The 25,551-nt window shown below is 48.1% G+C and overlaps 4 protein-coding genes across 4 annotated transcripts; 3 read left to right on the plus strand and 1 right to left on the minus strand.

Moving 5' to 3' along the window:
* Positions 1–5,279: 5,279 nt before the first annotated feature.
* LTR84_011456 (uncharacterized protein) lies at positions 5,280–6,424 on the minus strand (the record flags this gene model as incomplete). Its single annotated transcript, XM_064854986.1, has 2 exons — positions 5,280–6,358; positions 6,418–6,424. 2 exons carry the CDS (start codon positions 6,422–6,424, stop codon positions 5,280–5,282), a joined length of 1,086 nt encoding a protein of 361 aa, XP_064699912.1.
* A 7,208-nt stretch (positions 6,425–13,632) lies between these two features.
* On the plus strand, positions 13,633–14,124 carry LTR84_011457 (uncharacterized protein; the record flags this gene model as incomplete). Its single annotated transcript, XM_064854987.1, has 1 exon — positions 13,633–14,124. One exon carries the CDS (start codon positions 13,633–13,635, stop codon positions 14,122–14,124), a length of 492 nt encoding a protein of 163 aa, XP_064699913.1.
* Positions 14,125–18,808: 4,684 nt separating this feature from the next.
* On the plus strand, positions 18,809–19,333 carry LTR84_011458 (uncharacterized protein; the record flags this gene model as incomplete). Its single annotated transcript, XM_064854988.1, has 1 exon — positions 18,809–19,333. The coding sequence occupies one exon, from the start codon at positions 18,809–18,811 to the stop codon at positions 19,331–19,333; it is 525 nt and encodes a 174-aa protein (XP_064699914.1).
* A 1,369-nt stretch (positions 19,334–20,702) lies between these two features.
* LTR84_011459 (uncharacterized protein) lies at positions 20,703–21,278 on the plus strand (the record flags this gene model as incomplete). The annotated part of the gene is made up of 1 exon (XM_064854989.1): positions 20,703–21,278. One exon carries the CDS (start codon positions 20,703–20,705, stop codon positions 21,276–21,278), a length of 576 nt encoding a protein of 191 aa, XP_064699915.1.
* Between the last annotated feature and the right edge of the window lie 4,273 nt (positions 21,279–25,551).

The following is a 25,551-nucleotide window of genomic DNA, read 5'->3' on the forward strand; positions in this document are numbered from 1 at the left end:
GACTTATTGAATATAAGGCACCATGTATTGTGTAGTTAGGAGAGCTTGCCTCTGCATCCGAGAATACGTCTGGAGATTGTGTCCAGCTATATATATAATGGTCTCCGTCCACTGTTTCGTGGATGCTAATGTTTTGCCGTGCCTGTGATTTCTGTGAGTAACCTACTTTAGAACTGAAAATAACTTGCACAAGAGCTTCGAAACCCATACGATTTAGGTCTTCACGCTTTGTAATTGTCATATCATAATTAGAGTTCAAATACCTTGCCAGAGAAGCAATTCAACTCTTTCAACGCTTCCCACATCGCAGCAACGAGGTTCAAGATAATGATCAACCACATCACGAATGTAGTATTCTAGACTTATCTTTGGGTGGGTAGACGGCTAGTAGATGCGATAAAGAAACATAAACATGTGATGTATAGATATAAACTGTCCAGGCTTACGGGACAGAAAGAGGAGATCACTAGAACTCTCCGTCATGTGGCATAACGCGTAACGGAAAACAAGAAACAGAAGCCCTTACAAGCTCAATGCAAAGTCAACTTCTGGCACAATAAAACATAGCTAGCTTTGTGGGAGCTGTTCGAGTTTTGAGTTTTGAGTTTATTTTATTGCCCCTGTCCCCCTCTGGGCGTGGGACATAGTAGCTGTTATTTCACTTTTGGGCTCCTTGGCCCTCATTTGCTCAATTAACTTTGTTTTGTCGCCCAACAGTACATGGCGCATGCCAAACCAACCCATTCTTGGAGACTAATGTATGAACATGACATAATTGCGCATGTACATCCATGCGCCTGAAAGAAGCGGAAGGAATAAATCCCCGGTCCTTGATTTTGATTCGTGGATATTCAATAGTGGGGCTAGGGGCAGGGCAAAATTTCCACGTAGCACCTTTTCTTGCCTCCCCTACAAGAGGCAACACCGAGTTAAGCTCGTTAATTGGGTTTTGGCAATGTCAGGATATATCTTGCGTTTTCCTTGGTTCCGCTCAGTCAGCCACAACATTAATGACGCAAGCCTGCTAGTACCCTGCGTTATTGTAGTCTACTACTCGGTCGGACTTATCATTGGCTCCGAATGGTAGTGGTGCCCTTTCCAGGCTCGAAACAAATCAAAAGTACAGGAAGAAAATCGTTCTGAAATATCTCTTGACATTTAAGATAATCAATATTGTCGATACATCCAAGACACACTTCAGACAATGCCATTCGAACTATCGCAGCCTAAAACTCGAACAAGCCATGCGTGCGATAGCTGTCGCTCAATATGGGTGAAGTGCTCTGGCGATCCACGGTGTGAGAAATGCGACAGGGACAACGCAGTCTGTATTTACGGAGATAGGAAACGCGAAAAGAAGAAGAGCTTCACTGATGGCGCTTCCGAAGGAAACTAACGAGGCCACAGGGATCTCGCCGAAAGCCGAGCTCGTATTCATTTCTTAGAAAGAAACGTCCATGACCTCAAAGAGATGCTGCGGAAGATTGTGTCTACCACCGCCCTTCGTGGATAGTTAAAGTCCGAGGTGCAAGCTCTAAGGAGGTCAGGTCTCTGTCTATTTCGCTAAGTTGCTTGATCCAGTGACTAATTCGGCATTTATAGTCATTTGACTTGCAAAGAAATGTCGATCAGAGAGCATCACAGACCCCAATCGAAGAAGGTAAGCCTTCATCAAAGCATGCTGAGCACCCAAAGAAGAAAGACACGGATTCCAACCATTCAAGCATCCTCAGTGATTTAGGGCCAGCGGTCTGCAAGGGGAATGGCCACAAGGCAATCGTGGAGGTGCTAACAGCAAAAAGCCCATAGGTTTGTCCGCGAAAGACAAAATTGGGCGGACGCCGCTTACTTGGGCTTATCAAATGGGCCATTCAGACATCACACAGCTTCTAAGCGAAAAATGCCAAGAAAATGGAATAGCAATTCCTGAGGATCTCGATCCTGGGCGAGCACCTACACAGAAGCATAAAAAGCAGTATAATCTGTGATATCTGCCTGTTAAAAATCCCGCTTACTGATATTCATTATCATTGCCTAACGTGCGATCATGGAGACTTCGACGTTTGTAGATATTGTGTGCTCTACGGAGCATTTTGTTGGGACAGCTCCCATCAGTTGATAAAACGCACATTTGAGGACGGTGCCCTCGTGGAATTAAGTGTTCGAGTTGGGAGAGAGTTCACTGCCGCTGTGAGCATTATGAGGCCAATGCGTTCTCATCACGGAGAGGAGGATTCCAAAGTTAAACCTGTTCCTGCTCAAACCAATATCGAGATCTGTCATGAATGGCCACTTTTGGCATTTTCCTTTCATCCAACACTTCTTGGATTGTTCTTTTCAACTTCCATCCCTGAAAGAACAGATTCAGTGGGTAAAGTTCAGTTGTGACAAGCGGTCTTCGAGCTAGCGTAAGCCAATACAACTGTTATGAGGCCTTCGTCTCCTTCTACCTCGATTACCACATCAAGCACCTTGATTGAGGACGTTACCAAGTTGAGGGTCGTCCCGATCACAATCAACATGGTGGGTCCGAACGTGGCGCTCTAAGTTGTCGGTGCGAGGATACTTGTGTTGCAGGTCTGGACAGAACGGGCAGAGATATCCGGGAGAATTATGGACCAGGCGATGTCTAAAGAAGGGCACCGTCAGCTCTGAAACCCACTCTGCGAGTGTAGGAAGTATCGTGTAGTCGAAGGCCGCTGCGAACAGTCACAGGGGTGTGGTCAAGCTATTTGTGGCATGCAACGACATCGAGGTGGATTGGCAAACAGCAGCGTTAACCTAGACTTCTGAGGACACTGTATCGGGTCGGATTCCATTATCAACAGCCGCATCCCGCGGGCACTAGGAGGTGACCATTTGTCCTCCATATATCGCTCTTGTTGTTGCTCCCTCTTGTTTGCACATCTCATTTCTAGCAGTCACCCCGAAGCATAGTATGAAAACGAAAAGTTGGTTTGCACGTTTCTTGGATATCGCTTGGCCGAGATGCTCTGTTGCGGTGAAAAGTAGGCAAGTTGTTCGTGTTTGTCGTCAAGGTATCGCTAATTGGTATGGTCCGATGACACACGAAGCAAGTGTTGATTTTCCTGCCCGACTGCGTATTATTAAAGTGCTTAATCAGATATCATAGATAGAGATGTTTGAGTAGCTACCCATGCCGCGTCCGAAACTTCACAACACGACCGTTCAAGACTTGATGGCAACAACACACAGGGTTGAAAACGAAAGTGAGGACGTCATTATATAGCAATTGGCTCCAAGTATTATTCCTGCTATGAGTATGCTCCAAACTGCACACCACCAAGTAACTTAACAAGGGCAGCCACATTTGTGACATTGTGTGCCTGGAATCACCCAAACTTCTTCGCCGTTCTTCTTGCACCGAGAGCATCGCACACCGCTCATCTGGAAAAATTCAGCTCGGTCCATATCTCTAGGTCGTCGAACACTTACGGGGAGAAGGCGAACGTTCCACAGTCTAGATGCTGTGGGGACTTTGGTTTCGGAGAAGCCTGATATCCCAAATGTGAGTTCGATTCGTGGTTTGGAAGCGCCATCAGGGCTGTGTTCGCGTACTTGAGGAGTGTGGCGAGTTGCGAATTAGTAGTACACACGGAGAGAGCGACCAGGTTGAGGTCATATAGCCTCGTGAGAGCAATTGTCGCTTAGGTGCTAGTCTGGAGACCTCCTTACTTTAGGAAAGTCTCTGCTGTACTTTGGCACGGCGTGTCCACTCCCGAAGGGTGACTGGTTGTCTCATCATTTTGTCATCTTACGACAAGCTTGATGCCGTATTCAACCCGAAGTGGAATGTGACAAACTGAGATAGCATATACGAGATGGTGCAGGTGCACCACGCATCGCGCAGCCTGCAATGCGATCGCCGATGCAATTTTTCTACCGAGATTGTCACCTGACCATTAATTTTGGGTTAGCCACCTTTTCAGCGCACCTCTCTCCTCACATTCCTTGTCCGCGGAGACATTTACTTGATGGCTGCATTATGTCGATTCAGTTGATTTGCTGACTTCGTGTTGAAGCTGTAAATGGCAGGTTGGTGCTGTCGAATAGAGTGTTTCCTTTCTACACCCTACCACCCTTTTCCCTGTTCTCGATGCAACCCCTATGCCCGTCCAGGTTAAATCTTTAAACCATCCTTTCTATTCTCGTCGAATATCATTTCGTAGTTGAACATCCCGCATGACCAAGGCACACACTCACTAGTGATTGGCATTGCAGGACTTCTGTCTAAGACTAACTTCTCTCGATCCTGCGAATTGCTATGGTATATAGTGCTTTGCATCCTCAACATAAGTCTCGCATTGTGACGCTTCCTTGACTTGGGTCCTGATACGGATACTTGGTCTTGCGGAACCCTGAGGTTCCGACCTTGTCTAAGGTATAAAAACTCCCACAACTACTCTCCTTTCGTCCTTCCCCTGTCCAGCCTCGGCTTTTCAACTTCTTTTTAGAAACATGGACTTCTCCCTGGGAGACTTCTGCTTGGTTTGCGACCGCCAGACCGGTGGCTCTGCATTCTGCTCTTCAATATGTCGTGTCAAGCAACTCGACTATTCTACTCCAGCTAAGTCGACAACATCTACGGCATCCTGTGATGACAAGAAAACAGATGCAGTATCGCATCCCCTATCGTTGTCGGACTCGATGTTGGGCTTTTGCCTTCCACCAGCATACGACTTCTCGATACATCGCACCTCTCCGTCTAAACCCATTAGCCTACCCATGACCTCTCCGTCAACCAACTCGAAGCTTTCAAAACAGGTGCAAAATGATCTCAAGAACTACTTCGTCGCCTTTGATCAGACCAGGATACTTCGCCGACGATTGTCGACACCAGAGTAGGCACTGCAATGTGCGCAATTGCAAAGGGCTTTCTAAGTCAACCATAATGAGGTGGACATAACTTACTTTGTGAGAAGGAAATTCAACCTCGTATCCATGGCTCCAGCATTGTCGAATTCGAGGGATGGCCTTGGAAAATAACTAGAGACAACTGGCAGGATGAGACTCTATCATCAATCATTGGGTGGAAATTCGTGTTCGACGGAAGACAACCATACGAGGCTAATAACTCTTATTAGTATCAGCCGACTGGCTTTCGGATTGTTCAAATCAAGATTTGCCGAGGATCAAATGTGGGTGGTTAGCTTGTGCGGACGACAGCATGATATATCCATCCGTAACTAGGTTGTAAAACGCCTCAACTTAGTTGGCACACAAACGTCACAGCGAGAGGAAATTTAACTCCGCGCGAATCACCGCGATTTCCTCATTTCCAGGGTACAGTTACTGGGGGCTGTTATTGATATTTCTGTTACGTTAACGTAACAATACAGACTTCTGCCAAAGGAAAAAAGGTCGGGAAGGATCATATTAGCACATTGAGGTCGATGTATTTTCATGAGCTTGTTGTGCGCCGCTGCTCTCTCCAGTTCAACGACTCTAACTTGTTTGTCACTGCCCAAGCCGAAGCTCTGGAGAGAGGTGGTGCAGTAACGATCGTTACCTGCGGCGAAGGTGCCACCAAGATTTCTTGTCGAAGTTGAGTCAATTTGGGTCTTGTTCCTCCCTTTCAAATAAGCACATAGTTGTTCTAAGATGCTAAACTCCATGACCAACTTGATACTGTAGAGCGCACCCTTATAGGTCGTCTGGATCTGGTATTGATCCGCATATTCGGTTCCGAGTAATGTTATGTCCATGATGATAATCATGGTGTTAACAGCAATGAGGTGGATCATGATCCTGCGCGCCCTCCCACTCCAGTCGTCGACTACGGGTCTGAGCATGTCCCACGACTTATAGATGTATAGGCCAGAGATAATGCACTCCTGTAGCGCAAATTCCGTCACCTGAACCTTCTCGTATATCCTAAACGGCTTCAGGAAAAGCTCGGGATGCGAAGAATTGGCACCAAAAAAGACGACGGTCATGCCAATGTGCAATAGGAAGAAGTCGACTATGATCATGATGAGGACCCATCGAAACGTTTTGATATCTGGTTCGACAAGATGCAGTCGGGAGTACAGCACCATTGATTGGCCTGTGACCATGCAATACCATCCGCCGATAATAAAGACAAGAGCCATCATTTTCGGCCCTCCAAGTGTAAAGAACTTGAGGAGAAATCCAGTAGCATGTATAGGGATACCCCATGAGGCGACGATCAGAGACCAGAAGTAGAGACCTCGACGGTGTTTGAAAGTTAGGAAGATCTTGATATTGATGTAGACGAAATTGTAGAATGATATGGCAAAAAAGCCAGCATAACCATTGCAGCTGCGGAAGACACCGATATAGTGCCAGTTTCGCCAGCCATTTTTGCTACCACTTTCTACAGTCTGTCAATTTGTTAGACAAACGCCAACACGTCCATTTGCTAGGCCGCCTCACCAGTCATTGGGAGACTCTCTGGAGCTGTCGTTTCAGCAGGCGCGGGTTAGGTATTAGAGGTTCGAAAAGGGAAATAGACTCTTGTTTCGAATCCCTGGGCGAAGCTGGTGAGAATTCAGGACGCAGCAGATCTATTGTTTCTTCCAGGATAGATATTTGCCGGCGTAGTTTATCGAAGCGCCGACGAAAAGGTCATGCACTTTTGGATTTGTTGAGGCATGAGGTTGTTATAACACGTGCAAACCCCAGGTTCAAGTTTCCAGCTCATTCCAATAGGTGCCACTTAACGAGGAGAAACTAGAGGGCTCCCAACTAACGACTGAAAGTAAGAAGGCTGTTTGACTATCGGGAGGGACTTCTACCGCAAGTGGGCGCCACATAGCCCTAGCTATTAGGTAACTTTCCATTAATTCACCTAACCACAAAACAAGGACTAAACTAAAACCTACCAAGGTGATGTACGGAAAGTTCCGAATAGGGTGAATTGGATTATAGCAGGGGTTAAAGATTACATTGGGCGGCTTGCATTTCTTGGAGCCTCAAAAGGGAAATTACGCGAGTTCTCGAAACTCGCCAATACATGTCTTTTCACATCTAAAAGGGTGTAGATGACCCATAGTGTCGGGCGTTCTGTCAGTCAGCGCGGTTGCCCAATGTAGACCTTCCCCGTGCCTGCACTAAAAACCTCATAATTGAATGGCGTTGAGTAACTTCGTATATCCCCGTATTAGGCGGGCGTTGACACGCTACAATCGGATTTTGAACATGATAACCGCCCCAAGAAGGCATACGCCGGTCCTGGGCAGCTCGTGTTCTGGGGGATCGAACTCCCCCTATAGCATTGTTACTCCGCTTCTCCCGACCAAGTTACGGTCCACTCTCATTCCCTTGGCACATATTGACCCTTCGTTTTCTGGCTGCGCATGATCTCAACTTCAGTAGTCAGAACTACGGTAACCTCCTTCGCAGGTAGCATGTTCTCAGTACTATTAGCATGTTCTCAGTACTGTTACCATCATCATCAATGAGTGTATTAGGATCTGGGAATGCACGGGCCACAAAGTGGTATGCTTGTCTTATGGCCCGTGCACGCTGACGCACCACTTTGCCACTTTGCCACCAGTTTGATGCACCACCCGCGAAAGTCGGTGTTTGGTCAGCATGAACAGAGTAGAACATCCACAGATTGAGCAGGCTCTGATATCTAAGTATTCTCGCAGCGACCGGCCCTTCATTTTCCGGAGGAGATGGTGTGAGTAGCGCAACGTTTCTATCTGAGGTGGCACCAGCAGGGGCACAAAACAAGATTTCCACGGACAAAACATGGAATATGGTTTTTTATACGGAAGGATAGGATATCCATCCGTAAAGCATATCATGACTTACATGGTGACAGGGGGTGCAGGACCTTCTAAATAAATAGTGGGCTGCAAAATGGGCATTAGTCCGCGGAAATTAAACTCCGCACTACCCAAACGCACCAACAGCCATCCTCATACTTTACTTGCTGGCCAACAGCCTTCACCTGATGTTTGAGCTATCAGAGTTCAGTTAGCTCCCATTCTGAATCTTACATTTTAAGCTTTCCGACCCATTAGTGGCACGTTTTCTTTGTGCTGGGCCGCTGAAGAGAGCGCTGGGAGGTGACATTGGTGTTGAAACCAAGGGTACCGGCCTTACTATGCACCGTCGCACTTAATACATGTCATGGGTGAAGCATGTTTCTCTTTCAGGATCCTTTGTTTCTTTTTCACGGTCTTTTGCACCAGAAGACTCTGCACTTCTTACGATGTTATCCCCGACATCGCTCACGAAGATCGTTCTGCGGGCAGGGAATGGCACTGACTATCCGGCAAGAGGGCGTGAAGTCACTGTGGAACACACAGGTTGGCTCTACGATGCAAATAGCATGGATCCCTACCACAGGGGTAAAGAGTGAGCTTGCAGCATATAATGCTACTGGAGACATACGGAGCAAGGACTAACAAAAGCTAAGATTTGAAAGCACTGCTAAACGAGACGATTTCAAGACGGTCATCGGTGTTGGCAAAGTTATCTTAGGTTGGTTCTGTGGTTTATCGGTTCTTTCACCAGGTATAGCTCAAACCTAAAACACGTCAACAGGATGGGACGAGGCAATTCTCGGGATGTCATTAGGAGAACGAGCGGTATTGCAAATCCCTCAGTAAGTATGAGCTGGGCAATACATCTCGAACATTGGAGTAATCTTATGGAAAATAGGGACAAGGCATACGGTGAATGGTAAGTGTGGGCAGATGTCATTTTAGGCCATATTTGGCTGGTTATCCAGCCAATGTCTTCATGGAAAATGGCACCAACAAGTCTCCATTCTCCTGTTAGAGAGGGTTTTTCCATGCATTTGATTTTACTCCAGCATCTTGAACGGAGCAGCAAAACTAATATTCACTATGATCAGTGGCTTTCCGGGATTTATTCCTCCTAGTGCTGCCTTGGTTTTGTGAGTAACCTCCCCATTTTCCAGATGCCAGTTTTACGCATAGTTTTCGCTGGACTGACTGGGATTTATTAGTATTATTGAACTAAAGGCCATAAACGACACAAATCATTCACGAACTCTCAATTCTGCGGAAACCCGTAGCGAATATGCTAAGACCAACGTGGAACCCTTTTGATCCCGAACATCTATCGTTGATGGATCAGAAGATCAAACCTCTCCTGTAGTTAATCCTATCGCTGGCACCGACAGGGGATCAAAGTTACTCACCCATTTTATTTCGCAAGTAATCGGAAATTTTCAATCGTTACTCTGTTTAGAAATTGGGATAAATTATGCGTCCCACGGAGTACATACATCGACCGCAAAACTTGTCCCCTAATAAGCATATTAGTCGGTGGTCCGTACACAGAATGTTTTGTAACATGTGACCAAAATGTACGAGATTCTGTGCACGGACTGGTCTTCAACAGATCTAGACCCGTCCAGGGCCTGAAGAGATGGTCTCCTTCCACCAAGGGACTTATGATTATTAAAAACCAGCAATGTCAATGATGATATCGAATACCTATCGTCGTTCTTCTGCCAATCCACAAAAATACTCACAGCCACAACTAACGGGCTAAACATTTAAAGCTTCTCCATGTTACAAAATCATCCCCAAAAAGGAGACGATGTATTCTTCGAGTGGAGAGTTTGGTACAAAAACAATAGAATAAGCTGCATCAAGGAGTGGGAGCACGGAAGTGTCAGAAATTCATATGCTAGCTTTGACAGCGGCAAGGAACATGTTACCTTTGACGAAAGCATGAGTATGTGATTAGCAATTCAAGAATTCATTTCACTGACTTTCAGACAGGGTGGGCCAACCATCTTTCGACGATGTCAACTGGAGAGACAAGAAAATTCACGGCAAATTGTGAAGTCCTTGAGCTAGTGCTACTTTTCATTGCACGAAGAGAATAGTGCGAGTAATATGACGGATATGAGAACCTAAAACCTTGGGGATGCAGGTCTGGTAAACAATCAGATTGCGCCAGGTAAGCGGCTCCGAACTAGGACTTCAGTTTGTTATGGAATGCTACATCATCTGCGTCTTCGTCCGCCACGATTGGTGATCAGCCGTTAGCTGAAAGCGCACATCCAATGTTTGTTTGAGCTTTCGGAGGATTGTACTATCACCTGATTCAGGCTGAGATGAAGTTGAAGGCATGAGGGTTCGCGATCTTCAAGAATCAAGGTAACCAATCCATTAAATCGCAAAACAGAACCATGGCTCGGACGTGATATGATCTCGTAAGATCTGAAATACATAGTCGCAGAAATGGCTGCTAGTGCAAGGACGTCGGCCAGATGCATATACCGTAGCAGTCAGATCTTCGCCTATTGTGTTGACTATCAACCATTATGCTTGCTCTTGGTTAGCGTGTTCTCTCCCATTCCGGACTTGAGTAACGAGATCTTCATCATTACGTCCGAGTTTGCTCAACGCCTTGCTAACTTCGTCAATGCAATTAAAGGGTGAACCGATGGTAAAGAATCCACGACCCATAAGTCGGCGCTCGAGTGTGCAGTGTAGTGGAGAACTACGGCGCAAGATGTATGTTGGACTACCTAAAATTTGAATTAAAGAGACACCATTTACTCCTCGTATTGAATTTTCTATTCTAGCTCTAGGAGGGAAAATGGTTATTGGGCTTTTTCATCCGTGGGCCAGCACCATCTCCACAGAAGGCCAGTGCACAAGGACAACATGAGTGGCCGTCATGCAATCATCACTGCCAGCCAGAATCATTTGTGGACCGGTAAAGTGGTTCAGAACGATATGCTTGTTGTAGGGGAGCGGTAAATTTAATACGTACATAGCCCTAACAATTCCTGGCCAGACTTGGAGCGTGGGCTTTGGTGTGGCTTCTTGATAATATGGCTGCGTCGATGAGGGAGCATTGATAAAGTATAGAAATGATACGTAGATTGAAATCACTACCCACATCTATTTGGTCCACAAGCTATCATAACATTCAGCCCCCAACGGATCACCCGTTGGCTCCTGATTCCCTACCAATACTTGGGATATTGGTGGCTGGAATTTGCCTCCGTGCAAACTCACATTTAACGAGCAATCAGACGGACTGCCATTGCAAGGATGTAAAACTCTAGGAGAGACCTTAAATCCAGTAAGCGAGTCTTCAAGACTTTAGCCTTGGCATAAGCCACGAGCATCCGGTCGACTATTGCCTCTCTTTCGTAAATTACTATGGGAGGAAATATGCTTGCCCGTGAATCCTCGACCACGCATTCGCGGCTGCTGTCCAAGGCAGAAAAACGCAAAATATAGCTATTGCATAGGCGTTGGTACAGGCCTGGTGAAGGTTGCTCGAGAAGAGAAGAGAGAGGAGGGAAAACGGTCGGGAAAAATGCAAGGACGACGTTATTCTCCATCCTGTGGAGGACGCTCATGATGATCAGAATGCGACATCACGCCCGTTGCTACAAGCCAGGGCCTCGCCGCGCGTTGAGAAGCTGGCAGTCAAGCTGGAGGATAGTGGCGTTGAGTCCTTCAATGCCTTAAGAGAGCAGGCAACATTACCGATGACAGCGACATCGAAGAACAAGCAATCTTCAAAAATGAGGAGAGGAAACCGACAATAAAGCCAGGGGATGGTGGAGACGGGGACTTGGCGAGCTTAGAAGATCAATGATGCGTCAGTGACGAGGACGAAGTCCAGGCTGAAGTGACTTTTGACGAAAGGACCACCTGATCCTGGCCACATGTCTTCCTGGCCGTGGCTAGGAAAATATGAGTGGCTCAGGTGCAGATACGTCCTCCTTGCCCCATCCGAGGATAGGAAAGGAGGAAAGAATGTTAAGAACGAAAGAAATCCATACCTTGGCACAACACCACCCAATCGAACGGTGCCACCTACCACTTACTGCAAAATCATTCTTTCCCTGAACCACGATTTCATGTGTGAACAACCAAAATCTTGGCATCTTTCACACTAGCAATCTTCCCTTCATATTCTATCTTTGCTAGCAGATGGTGCACGCCAGCAAACATGGTTGGAGCGACGCCAAGCTCATTCTTGTGGACTTTCCCAACGAATTTTGCAAAGGACTTCAAAGTCGGCCATTCCGACATCATGTTCAGGGCTGACACTGTTCTTCCAGTAGTTGCCATTCTCAGACCGACGACTGTGAGGTTGTGAAGCGCAGGTAATCTGGAACGAAGTCTGACCATTCTCTCCGTCCTGCCGCTCTTTTGGGGAGGGTGCTCGCCGGAAGAGATGATTCCGAGGAGACTGGGGTGGTAGTTAACGACTCGACGGAAGTGTAGTGAAATTTCTGAGTAATATTTCCGCCCCTGATGAGCGACGCGGACTGCTGTGCGAGTGAAGGCCGTTGGAATTTCTTGGATGGGCTGACTGGAGTCAAGGGGATAGTGGTGACTGAGGCAGAGCACAAATGTTGACAAGGCGTTCAGTATAGTTCAACTGGCTCGGTGCAATCATGAGCAAGGTCTTTGCGACAACATCTTCGGTGTCGTTGAAAGATACGGAGTTCAAGATTGTCATGAATTCGTGAAATTTGCTCTTGAACGGTACTGTACCTGTAGCTACTTCACCAGCAACCCCCAATGTCCAAATCGAAGAAACTGGCACCCATCAGGGGCATCGCTCTGACCCTGACACGCACCCTCTGTTTGTCGTGCTGTTCCCTACTGAGGACGAGGTGACGTGGCCACAAGATCATGGGTAATTGGCCTGCAGGTTCTGAAACACAGGGCCGGTCGCATGAACGGTCCTGAACATGTTCATGTGGATGGGCATGGTGCGTGCTCTCTACCACGGGAGAGTGCGGAAGAGATTATTTTTCTGGAGATACGACAATACGATGGGCTCACAGATGGTCATCGCGGTGAGCTTCAACTAAGGCTGGCAGGGTCAAAAGGCTCTCCAGACGATTTTCACTTTTGTACCTTCAACGGCGGTTGGCGCCAAGACGACTGGCGCGTGCTAAGTGGTAACATGGAACGCACTAACCAAATCTGGAAATAGACCCCCTGTGATCAGCCCAGAATGCCTCCTGCTCAGGTAAAGTAAGCGCCATTGCTTCAGCGTTTGGAATGCTTTGAATCATGGAAACGGGCTCCTGGAGATCATATGCCTAGTAAATTTGTATGTAAACCAGAACAGTAACCATAGAGTGGAAAGGGGCAGAGATCTCATTCATCATCCCTCCTTAAGTCGCTTAAGTTGCCAAGTATAGACCTGACCAAAGGCAAATGGCTGGTCAAGAACTTACGGGCAAGCATGTTTCCTCTAATAGCAGTTCGGGGAAGCCATGTTAACCTCAGTCGACACCAACGCTTTCCCGTCTCCGCGGAATTCTTAGTGCCTTCACCGACGCCTATTTCCATTGGGTCGATACGTAAAGACGTGGAGACGAGCGCAATAGAGAGCGGGCCGTCCATCCTTTTCGTAATCGGTCCATTGAGCGAGCGAATATCGTCTACATGACCGACTTAGGCCTTGCGATCTACCGCTATCCCGATTGGTGGGGCTCGAGTAGTACTCCTACTCGCGTTGACATACGGGCACGTCCTCCTCAGTTATTAGGCACGTGTAGGTATGCGGGCATCAACGGGCATTTGGGGGTCGGTAGGCGACGCGTCCGCTGTGTGCGAGCGTGCAAGAAGGTCGGCTGACTGTCCTACAGCACAATTCCGGCGCGACGACATGGAGGCACTCGGCTACATGCTAGTGTATTTCATGCGTGGAAAACTCCCTGGGCAAGGTCTCAAGGCGAAGCGGGATACCAAATACCTGCTGGTTTTGGAGAAGAAGCAGGCAACCAGTGCGAGCGAACTCTGTGCTGGTCTTCCTACCGAATTTGTTGATTACTTCACTTACGTGCACGAGTTACGCGATGAGGGGCGGCCAGACTATCAGCGCCTTCGGAAGATGTTCACCAAACTCTTCCGCCGGCAAGGGTTCGAGTATGACAACGTGTTTGACTGGACGATTCGAGAATTCCAGAGGCTAGGGCTTGACGCTGAAGAGCCACCTACATCGAATAGTGTGAATGGGAAGCGAGGAGTGGACACCACGAAGCCATGGGGTGTGAAGTCCAGGCTGCGACCGAGGCGACTCGTAAAAGGAAAAGATGACACTCTCTACCTGGGCCCACATGGAGAGGACCCTAGGCATAACAACGATGCTGTCACTTGAGCCACCTCTTCGGTGTGCATCGTGATGACCGGAGCCAGGGTCCGTGCTTTCTTGCCAAACTGGATGATGGCTGTTATCAGCCACCGAGAGCCAACCATTGCGGACCAGCCAACGCCCCACCGTTGCGAGTAGATATTGCTTCCGAGTCTCAGTAGGGATTTGAGTACGACGATGTCTTTCGCTGGACCATACAAGAATTTGAGAGGTTGGGCTTGAGTCCGAGGCTCAGTAGCCCTTGCAGGCAGACGTGACCGAAGAAGGAGGCGTCGAAGAGGAGCCGATGCGAAGAAACCATAGCGTGATAACGTCTTTGACTAGACGATTGGGATTACAGAGGCTGGAGCCTTGCGCCTAATGGCCTCTTACATCGAAAGGTGTAGACAATGTACCAGGCCTATCTATCGATTTTCAAGGTGGTCGCCATAACGGTCGCCGCACAGGCCACTACTATGACAAGCCTCTCAAAGTGACGCACTCAATGATTTTAAGGATGACGCGGCACAGAACGTACAAGCTTTCTCTAAATGGTGTGCTAGTTGCAACCAATGAACTGCCTCCAACACTTCCTGCCCCGGCGTAGGTACTGCTGCCTGCATGATGGTTGGCTTCCGATGGTCGATGACATTAGCTACGGTCATGATAGTGATGATTGGCATGTCTATTGGTCCATTAGATTTCCATGTTGATAATATCATCTCCTCTTTCGACGCATGGCCTTGGTCCGACATCCCCTCCTCCGTCACCTAAAAGGCTTCGTACCATCTTCTCCTCGTCGTTCGTTCACATCTTTTGATGTAAGCGATTCTTGGGCATCAAGCTCTAGCCCCTGGAATTCTCGAGTCGTCCAGTCAAAGATGTCGCCGTATTGGAACCCTTGTTGGCGATACAGCTTGTTGGACATCTTCCGGAGGTATTGAAAGTCCGGCCGATCTTAGTTGTCACAGGGTGCATCACGATGGGTCTTGACGCGAGGCATTTTCAGGGCATCATGGACAAGACTTTCTAGTTCGCGGAAAGGCTCTTCTCCAGCCGGCCAACTGACTTTCAAGGGCGGTCGCCAGAAAGGTCATCGCAAAGTCAGCAATTGCGAAACCTCTTGACCGGTAAGGCAATAATGGTTTGCATACCAGTGCCACCTTCGGTGCTGATACCAGCCAACGATTTACCTTTGAGCCTGCCTCTCTGGCGGGATCGCTGCCTGCGAAATGGTTGGCTCCCGATGATGGGTAACGGCCAACACCAGTACACGGACCTTACGATACACGCGGGAGGCGTGGTACAGTAATCATCGTTCGCATGTCTACTCTTTCGACGACTTGCCTTAGTCGCATCCTGGGCTCCAGAATCCGATGGGCTGGGTGACTTTCGCTCCTCACGTCTCGGGCGAATGGCCTACCTTGCAGATCTACAATATGTTTTGTCCACTCCAGATACGCACAGGCAGGGTGGCTGTTGAAGTCACCACGTAGAAACCATGTCTTAGTTTCCGACCAGTGGATGTCTGAATTGCATTGCGTCGTTATCGTTAGACAAGGACACCTCCCAGCCACCGATGTGCGAAGTAGTGGCAGTGCACTAGGAGCCGATTAACAGTTTGCGAACCTAAAATTGGTGCGAGTCTTTTTGTTTAAGGCATCAAATTTTCATTTCCTCCATGTTCAAGAGATTGATAAATCTCCTTCACTACCTGGACATCCACTTCTCTTGGTTTACAGTTCAACGCAGTCGTGTTCAATGATAATCTCCATACTATCATCAAGAATCACGATAATTTGATTATGTCTTCTTTAGCCAAAAAGACGGCTCGCATTGTCAGGGTATGTGAAGCGTGCCGAAGGCGCAAGACTCGTTGTGACGGCAAGCTCCCTTGTGAGAGTTGTCAGCGGGATCATCTAACAGTCCCTTGCGACTACACAAAGACCATCGCGAAACGAAGACCTTATAAGATGTGGGTTGCTGTCAGCCCTTTCACGCATTTGCTTACCTCGGGACAGGGCTAGCGAGACCATCGAGAAACATCATACGATTTTGAAAAGCTCTTTCTCAGCACTCACGTTGATAAAGTTCAAGAACTCTCAGACCTATCGCGAGAAGAGCTCCTACAACTGATCAATGGAGATGGCGCGTTTCATAGCACAGATGCTACAGCTCGCATGATTCGGCCATCGTCAGATCCAGTCACGAAAGCTAGCACGATCGGAGAATCTCACCTCTTGCTTAAGGCAGGCAGTGATGTTTACCGTCAAGAAGCTATAATGTCGACCGAGCCCACTGATATTGGGAATGTGGCTTTCCGTCCATCGCAGCATACACGTTATGCAGAATCTTCCACAGTCTCCAACCCACATTCATCACCACTAAATCCGAGATCGATAGCAACCTTTGACGCCTCATTACCTGCTTGTCCCACAGATGAACAGATGGCAAGTCGCAAGGATCAAGAAATTGAACGAATAGTGAAGATCTGTGATTACTTTCTGGCGAGGCCTGATAATTACTTTGACATGTCCTTTAACGAGGAGCTGATATGAACATGGAAGAAGCGCATGGAGTTAACAATTCTCAGCAATGCTGAGCTTGCAATATACTGAGCATCCTACGCGTATATGCGCTCATAAGAGTCACAGCTCAACACCGGGTCCTTCCTGATCGCAGTCGATACCAGCCTTAGTTTGATTGAGGCAACGGCGTGAAGACTCACAAGACATCTGCGTCAAGCACGCTCCACTGGTCGTTCAAGATAGTGATTTGCCCTGAGAAATGGTGGATATTCGTACTCAGGGCACTGTAGAGGTTTACGCCGATGTTTTCGGTCTGTTTAGGTTTGGAAGATTTATTGCCGGTCTTTCGGAAGAGTCTGCGAGCGCCACCGCCATCGTGGCACCTCGGGAAGTAGATTGGGAGATATCGTCGTCAAGGAACACAGTGGCCAATACGGTGGTCTTGTACACATACATTTGGCAAGACACACCAGGGGAACCCTGGATCGACTTTCGAGCACACACGATGGTTGAACAAGCCTCCAAGAAACTAGTCTATCCAAAGGGGCCGGTCTCGAAGGAGAGGAAGTGCGCATTTTGGTGCAAGTTGCCGGTGACAGTGCCTGAGTGCCTGTACTTCTCCGTAATTTGTCGACCTCATCTCACGGAGTCTTGGCATCTGCGGTCGCCTTTTGGCGAAGGTAGAAAATCTAAAATGGGAGGGGATAGATACCCAAAGACCCTGACAACTGTTGAAGAGACCACAGGTTTCTGTGGTCAACGCCCTGGATTTCGATCGGCTTCTGCTACCTTCTATCACGTTTGCTGCTGCGCTTCTCGAATTCTGTGGTCAGCATAACACCACATTGCAGCACGCCCGTCCAATATACCACAAGTAGTGGCCTTTGTTGCTGAAAGGAACCATAGAGGGTAGTCGACCCAGTTGGACAACAGATCCGCACCTTCTCGTGGTGTTTGGTGTGCATAGAGCACTTCTTTCGACAGCAAGACGAAGGCAACTAAAATTCGGTGGATACGGTACTGCTTCCATCGCTGTGAAGTCCCAACCAGAAAGTACAGGTATGGTAGCCCTCCCCCCAAACAAGTGTCATCTACACTGCTCTGCGCTGCGTGTTAGGTTTCGATCACATGAGTGGCTGTACAATATCTATTCCGGAAGCTTCTGACTTATATTCAGGGCGAATGAGTCAATCAACACACCAAGATCATATCTGAAACATAGTGCGAAACAGCAAACCCGCGGCAATCAATAGCAAAACCCAAAGTGGACGGCTGCAGATACGAGCACACCAATGGACGGATATTGACGACACGTGTCGCGGATCTTTCCAACCATGGAAAATCAGAAGAAAACGTCTAAAACGTGATCTGAAACATCATTCATGCGGCCCCAACGGTGACCGCCGCTGCGATGCTACGAGGAGTGGGGGAAGCTGAGAGGACTCTTCCCAGCATGAAGTGCCTCGACGGAATCCGTGCTTATCGAGGCGCATTGGTGAGTATGATGAATTCCCAGGGTCAAACGACTCCCACGTTGATATCAACACCCCTTCTTCCCCTTCTGCATCCTAAACTACGCGGCGCGGGCCGGAATGCCTCCTTTGTCGATCGATCACGGCAGCAATGATTCAGCATCTGGAATACTTTGAAATCATGGAAAAGGGGCTTCTGGAGGTCATTTGACTAGCAATTTTGTATGTGTATAAACCAGAACCGTAGCCATAAAGTAGAAGGAGACAGCCAAATCCTCACTGACTCGCCTAAGTTGCCTTGTATAGATTTGTCCGTACGACTGTGCGACCCAAACATGTCCGACATATGGCGTGGCTGTACCCACACTGACATTCTCTCATTGAGTAGTTCTGGTGCATTAACCGGACACGCGGCGGTCCCAGAGGAAACGATGGTAGAGGTCATGACGAGCAGGGGCAAAATCCACGAAAACCAGTTGCAGGGCGCCATGACAGACGGTCGGTGGGCAAGAGTACTGGATGTAATGACACTGGGATATGCAGAACATCGCCCGTTCTCTTGTCTCAGTCAGAACCATATTATAGTTTCCATTACTGTTTGTACTGGACTGCACTCTATCCTGTATTTATGTGCAGCCTATTGCTTTAATCTTGGCCATTCCTACTCCTGAAAATCCCTTCAATTCCTCCGAAACTGATCAGATAGAAGTCATGCAGCATGGAGACGGGGTGAAACCACCAAAGGATGCGTCTCAGGAGCGGAAAATTCCCAAATTCCTTCGGACAAATGCCAAGACTTTGCCCCCTAAATTGCCGCTGAAAGTTCACTCGAGTAGGGTTGGCGAGTCACTTAACACAATCCCACAGTCGAATTCATCAGTGTGGACCAAATATCTGCAAAAGGACGAGATTGAGTTGAACGGGCTGGTGAGCGTTGCCCAAGAAAATCGCCGTTTAGATACCTGTGTTCTAGTTCGACAAATGAGCAATGAAAGTCTCTACCATAAATTGAGGATCCTGGCTCAGTTCCGCAGACAGCGCTATTTCCCCAAAACAATTGAGATCTTCTTCTCAGGTTCCATGGTGGATGTTGTGTGTGAGTATGTGGATCTAAATCTCCTACACATCTCTGAGAGCTTGAGAATTCCCACGGAGAAGGAGCTCGCTGCGATCGGAGGACAGGAAAGTCGCCTATACATGCCAATGCCCTTCCACGTACTGACAAAACGCAGTTGATGCAAGCGCTCAGTTTTCTCGAAGCTCACCACTTGGCACATGGAAATTTAAACCTGGTGAACATTTGGGTCAGCCGAGCGGGAAAGTTTATGATCGGTGTGTTTCTTTCTTCAGGCATTTTCCCCAACAACTCAAATTTAGTATAGCCGAGCCTGAACTTTGCCGAAGGAGTGGTGACGACGCCAGAATCAACTGTCTTCGTGACGTGAAGGACGTCGGAAACATTCTTATGACGTTGGCGACAAAAAGCAATGACTCTGAACGAAGGTTGGGTATCGAACGCTATTCATCACACCTGGTGGACTTTCTCAGACGAACATCGAGAGAGTCAGTGAGGTGTCTCGAACATGTTTGTCTTTTGCCCCTCCCCATGTAACCTTTCAGAAAAAATCGACTGAGGCATCGCAGCACCCCTTTCTGAACTGCCAATGGCGGCAGAGCGAATTGATATCACTTGTGTCGCTGGCTGGGAAGCCATCAAACCTTCGTGCCGATGGATAAGAAGAGCACGATTCATACTCTCGCTGTCAACGGTGTCTGTTGAGAAAAATTATCCACAGAATCACGGAAGAGGACGAGTTTGCCAGCCAAAGATTTCCACATTGAGGAGCTTGCATGGCTTCAGAGCAAAGACGCCACCTGGTAGGTATGCGTTGCTGGGAATGTGTTCCCTATGGCCGAAGCAGCGGAATCAGTAATCCGTAGTGCGCTCTTGATTGGGCTGTGCAGACTTCTGTTAGAACAACCCAAGCCCCACCCCAGTCATGATTCCAGTCCGCACGGAAGTGATAACTGCTGTATAACTATAACGCCTTTTAAGGTGCCCGTCTTGGCAATCCATCGTGTTTGTTGTAATAATACCGCTTTCCGTACGTCGCTTCCTGGTTTCTGTGGAACTGTGCCCACCATTCTTCATGAATTTATTTTTAGTGGTATTATATTACAGTAATGAGCGGTAGTTTACCATCCCTTTCTACGGAAGTCTTGCTCCGTCCTTCGCGGTGTGCGTCACTGTTCTTCGTGGAATTCTACAATGAATGTGAAGGTATTGTCTAGCGACATGTCTAATACAAATCCGAAACATTTTCGGAAAGCTATTCATGCGACCCCAATAAGCGACCGCCGCCCCGAAACCACGAGAAACTCTTAGGGTGGCCGCCTTTGCCGCTGAACCCCTAAGTAAAATCCTTCGGAAGGATCCAAGGCGGCGATTAGCATTCAGGGGTCAAGCAGGGCCCCCTTGGTGATGTTGCCATTTCTCCCTCCGCTACTACTGTATATCGTCCTCTAACCAGATGTCATCCCAAGTATAATATTGTAACCTCTCACTCCATCCTTTACCACCTGTCTCTCAATCCCGGTCTCAATCATGTCTTCCGATCTTGATCGCAACCTTCGAATACCTCCCAAAGACCAAAATCGTGACTCCAAGCTTCATCTGGAAACAATATGGAGCGATCTCAGGTCTCGAACACAAGAACGTACAAATTCCCCTGACGAGGCGGGAAAAGATGCCCAGCAGAGCTTAGCAATGGAGGACACATCAGCTGTCAGAAATTATGTCAAAGAGTATACTCCGTTCGCGAAGCTGCGACATGGTCAGAATCAACAAATCAACAGAATCAAGCACGAGTCCCCTTGGAAGGTTTACAAGAGCGGATACGATCTCAAGCTGGACCAGTTTGTTACGGTCGCAGTTCGCAAAGCCCCTGGGGCCGGCAAGGTTGCCATCAGGGAATTCGTCCGCCAAGATGGGGATCGAAGAATTGAGATGTTGTGGAGCGTCCATCACGAGAGATTTGTCAACCTGTTGGAGATTTTTGAGGTTGGTGAGACATATTACGCCGTTTTCGAGCACATTTTCGTCACCCTCGTCCAGGTGGTGAATTGCCCAGCCTATCCGACCGAACGACAACTCGCAGCCATTATTGGCCAGGTGAACTAAACTCCATGACCATCCTTATATCCGCCGCTAATGGAACTAGATTGTTGAAGGCCTCAGCTATCTATCCTCGAAAGGATTGCGGCATGGGTCGTTGAAATGCTCCAACGTACTCCTGAAGCCAAACGGCGAAATCAAACTAGGTCAGTCACAATCGACCTGCGTTTTTCAGATTGCTGAAAGCGTGATAGCTAACCAAGAGTGTTGCTACAATGCAAACGGAAGGGATCACTCAGATGTGAGGGCGCTAGGCGGCATTGCAATGCAGTTGATGCAGAAGTATGCAAAGGATGATGGTACTATTGGCATTGATAATCTGAATCGATGGTCAGAGAGTTCTGAGCCGGTAAAATTTTTGCTAATGACTAACACTACAATGTCTATTCAAGAGTTGATGCAGGTAAGCACCACCAAGGTTGGAAGACAACAGCTGACACGTCCAGCACGCATTCCTCAAGCTTCCATGGCGCAAAGAAGAGCTGGAATTGCTACATGAGTTGGCGTCGTTTTGCCGGCGGGCATATAAATATCATGAGTAAGGGAAGAAGGTGTGAGGAGCCGAGGATCATTCTGTCCCTCGATTATCTGCAGCCACAGGACTGCGTGGGAAATGCTATGGTACCACTGATATATTGGGAGATGACGCTCGAACTTCCATTGCGCCCTTGGATCTCCTCTAAAGTCACCTGTTTGCTTTTTTTATCTCCCGGGTGCATCCCCTTGCTCAGACTTGTTTCACATGGATATCAGTCAGGTATATGCGATCATCGTCTTCGGTATTGCGCTATGCTTTCTCCTCAGGAATATCCTTTCCACACAGCAATTTATGACTGATATCACTCTTCAAACATCGAAACGCCTAACTTATAGTTACATCCTCAACCGTCATGCACTGATAGGTCCCTGGAGCGTAGCCACTGCCATGATCCAGGTGGTGTACCTGACGGTGAATGTGTTTTGCCTTTGCTTTGAGGTCGACGACTTGTCCCATGCAGGTCGGCGCGCTGGGATGTTATCCTTGATCAATATAGGTCCGCTTTTGGGGGTTTTCCATCTCGATTTTCTCGCGACCTTACTGGGGCTTCCTTTGAAAACAGTCAAACGTGTACATCGTCTGGCTAGTGTCGCCGCTTTTGCACTTGCTGTGTTTCATGTCGTTATTTTGGCGGCGACGGAGAAATCAGCGTTCCAGACCAAGTCCTTCCATCCTTTTGTTATCATTGTGAGGTCTTCATCTTTTCACATGTTATTCACGCTAACTTCTTGAGGCGGGTTCGGCATTGGGCTGGCTGGCGGTTTTGTCGCGGCGTATTTTCCGGAAGCCCTCGTACGAAATCTTCCTTCGAACTCACCAAGCCCTGGCTCTTCTTTGTGCTTATTCGATATGGCAACATTTACCTGCGGAACAGATGTTCCCTCGCGTTTATCTGTACGGATTTGCGGGTGTGTTTGGCACGACATTTGCACTCGAAGGAATTATTGTTTTCATTCGAAGTGGATGCTTCCGTCACGGCCGCTCACGAGCTATCATCACTGGTTCATGCGGAATGGTTAAACTGAGATTGCATCTTTCTCGGCCCTTGAAGATTGGACCAGGTCAACACATCAATTTGTGGATGCCTTCAGTGAGCTTTTGGTCTTTTCTACAAAGTCACCCATTCGTAGTGACCTCCTGGGCAGCCACGCCACAAACCACCCTTGACATCTTCATACAACCGCGCCAGGGCTTTACGAGAAACCTCCTCCACCTCGCCCACCAGGGTACGCAGGCCCACAACAAGTGGGTTATGTTTAGTGGTCCACATGGCCAAATCATTCCGACTGGCAAGTATGAAAATGTCGTGATGATTGCAGACGGTGCCGGCATAGCTGCCCAACTACCACACTTGAAGAGGCTGATCCATGGCTATCACGCTCGCCAAGTTTTCACCCGCAGAATCCACTTGATTTGGCAGATAAGTGACATCAGTGCGGCCAATCAAATGCTTGGATTTGATCCATTCTAACCAACTCAGATGTTGGCATCGCAGCACAGCCATTTTTGAATGAGGCGCTAGATCAGGACAAGCTCGAGAGCGGTGGTGTATGTTGTTTCGCTGTTCGCTGGCAGTCACTGACCAGGAGCCAGATTCTCCAAATCTCGATCTATGTGAACCTCAATGATGTTTCAATGGTATCGTTTGGGAGACGGAGCACCGTTTATCCGGGATTGGCGGATTTCGAAAGTCTGATAGAGAAAGACCTAATGTTTAGTAGACAGCTCAGCGAGCTGGGGCCGGAACGGAAGGTCCTGGGCTCCTTGGCCACACGCCAAAGGCATTCGGTGAAGGATCATGAGATTGGATCCGCCGAGCACAGACCCCCGCACACGTTGAACGCAGGTCATGCTCGACAGAGTGCTTCCTCCGCATATTCTACTGACGAGCACAGGCACGAAATAAGCCACCACTTGGGCGATAGAAGCGGACTAGACCGATTTTTCCCGGAGGGTGACAGCATGGAATATGTAACACAACCATTGCAGGAGAGGGTTCTTGTTCTAGGTGAGTATCTCAGCCGCGTCTAATTGGTGGAGCTGATCCAATGACTAGTATCGGGGTTTACAGAGACTCGCGATAAAATTCGAACGATGGCACAAAGGCGTCTGGAGCTGAATGTGGAGCTTGCAGAGATGGAATTTCAGCCTTTTAAAATGTAGAGATGAGAAAATGACGCAGACGTGCGACGCGAAACTTGGCGAGGCTGCATTTGCAGGGGTAGGGGTATCAGGATGACGTCATTGGAATGACCTTTGCAGTCCTTATCACTCAATAATGCAAGCTCAACTTATAGATCACACCATTAATGGCCATTACTTTGTACCAAGGACAGCATTTTTGCAAAGTAGGGCTAGGGTCATAGGTCATAGGTCATTCATGAGCGAAGGGCAAAACTTAGACGAAGGTTGAGTTGGGAACATCTGCGGCGAAATATAAAAATTTCAGTCCGCAGGTAACACGCCCTATCTTCCAATTAGAGAAGCAAAAAGGCCTCAGACATTTATCCGTAAAGTTTCCGCATGTCACACACCTCAAGTTCTTGTGGTTTCCATTTTATGTATTTTGTCCCGCACTTACATACCAGTGGTATCCATGCGCTATTCCCATTCAACACCTTCCAAAGACCTTTCCCTGTATTTATCACAGCAGAACCCTTCGGCGGCAGGCCATCGCTATCGATCGCTGGATATTGGGTTGTCGATATTTAACTTTTCCCTCAGTTTTCTTTTCTTATCTAAGCTGGACGCCGCGGCGAATTTCACCTAATGAGACAGCGTCGAGCACGGTTGGAAGGTGTGAAACTCGAAGAAGAGCGACGGACTAGATTTCGCGGTGCTGCGCGTATATCCCTCGACCTGTTACAGTTCCCTATGGATGAAGCCTTGAAGATTGACTTGAGCAACGTGAACCGCCTTAAAGAAGCGTATCGACATGAAGGTTGCCTACCGGAACCGGTTAGAAACCATGTCCTTGCTCTCATTGATCAATCTGATCTCGACGCCGCATTAGACTTGTCTGGGATTTCTGCAGCTGCTCTAATGATGCCTAGGTCAGTTGACTATCCGGAATTACGATTTCGCACTGGAGTTCGACTCAGATGCCTCCATGGCAAACACCGAATCCAAGCTGGTCGTGAATTCCTCTCCCCTCGAGATAAGTGGTGGGTCGTCGATCTCTACCTGTCGGGTGAGTGGGTGTGTCCATTGCAACTGAGCTTCTCTTACGTACACACATTAGACTCATCTTCGAACGTCCAGCGAAGTCTCATCGAGGAGTATTCAAACGAGAAGATTGCCTCAGACGGGGAGATTTACCGCAATATCCGTCAATACCATTTTCAACGCAATTTCATTTTTGAATCGCGATGGTGGGCTCGCCTCCGAGGCTGCCGTGCGAGGAACTTGAAAAGTCTTCTGAAACACGCCGAACTCACTGCCGCTTTTGACGCGCTACTCGACGTGCCAGGTTTGTGGAAGGGTATGCAATTAACAACCATCCACAAAGTGTTGGCACTGAAGTCTGACGACGTAGGTCGACCGTGGACAATCCCTTTAAGCATGCTGACAAGACACAGGAGGTTCTGCACTACCTCGAGCACGTCCGGGGATTTTGGTGTGATCTAGTGGATGGTGATGTTAGTGTGATGCAGGAAATCGACGATAGGACCGTTCAGGCATTGGAGCTCAAAGCTCCTGGGGCTTCCACAGGCGATGCAGACGACATTCGACACCAACTTG

The sequence above is a fragment of the Exophiala bonariae genome (assembly GCF_035927105.1).
Source record: "Exophiala bonariae strain CCFEE 5792 chromosome Unknown scaffold_59, whole genome shotgun sequence".
In the NCBI taxonomy this organism is placed as follows: domain Eukaryota; kingdom Fungi; phylum Ascomycota; class Eurotiomycetes; order Chaetothyriales; family Herpotrichiellaceae; genus Exophiala; species Exophiala bonariae.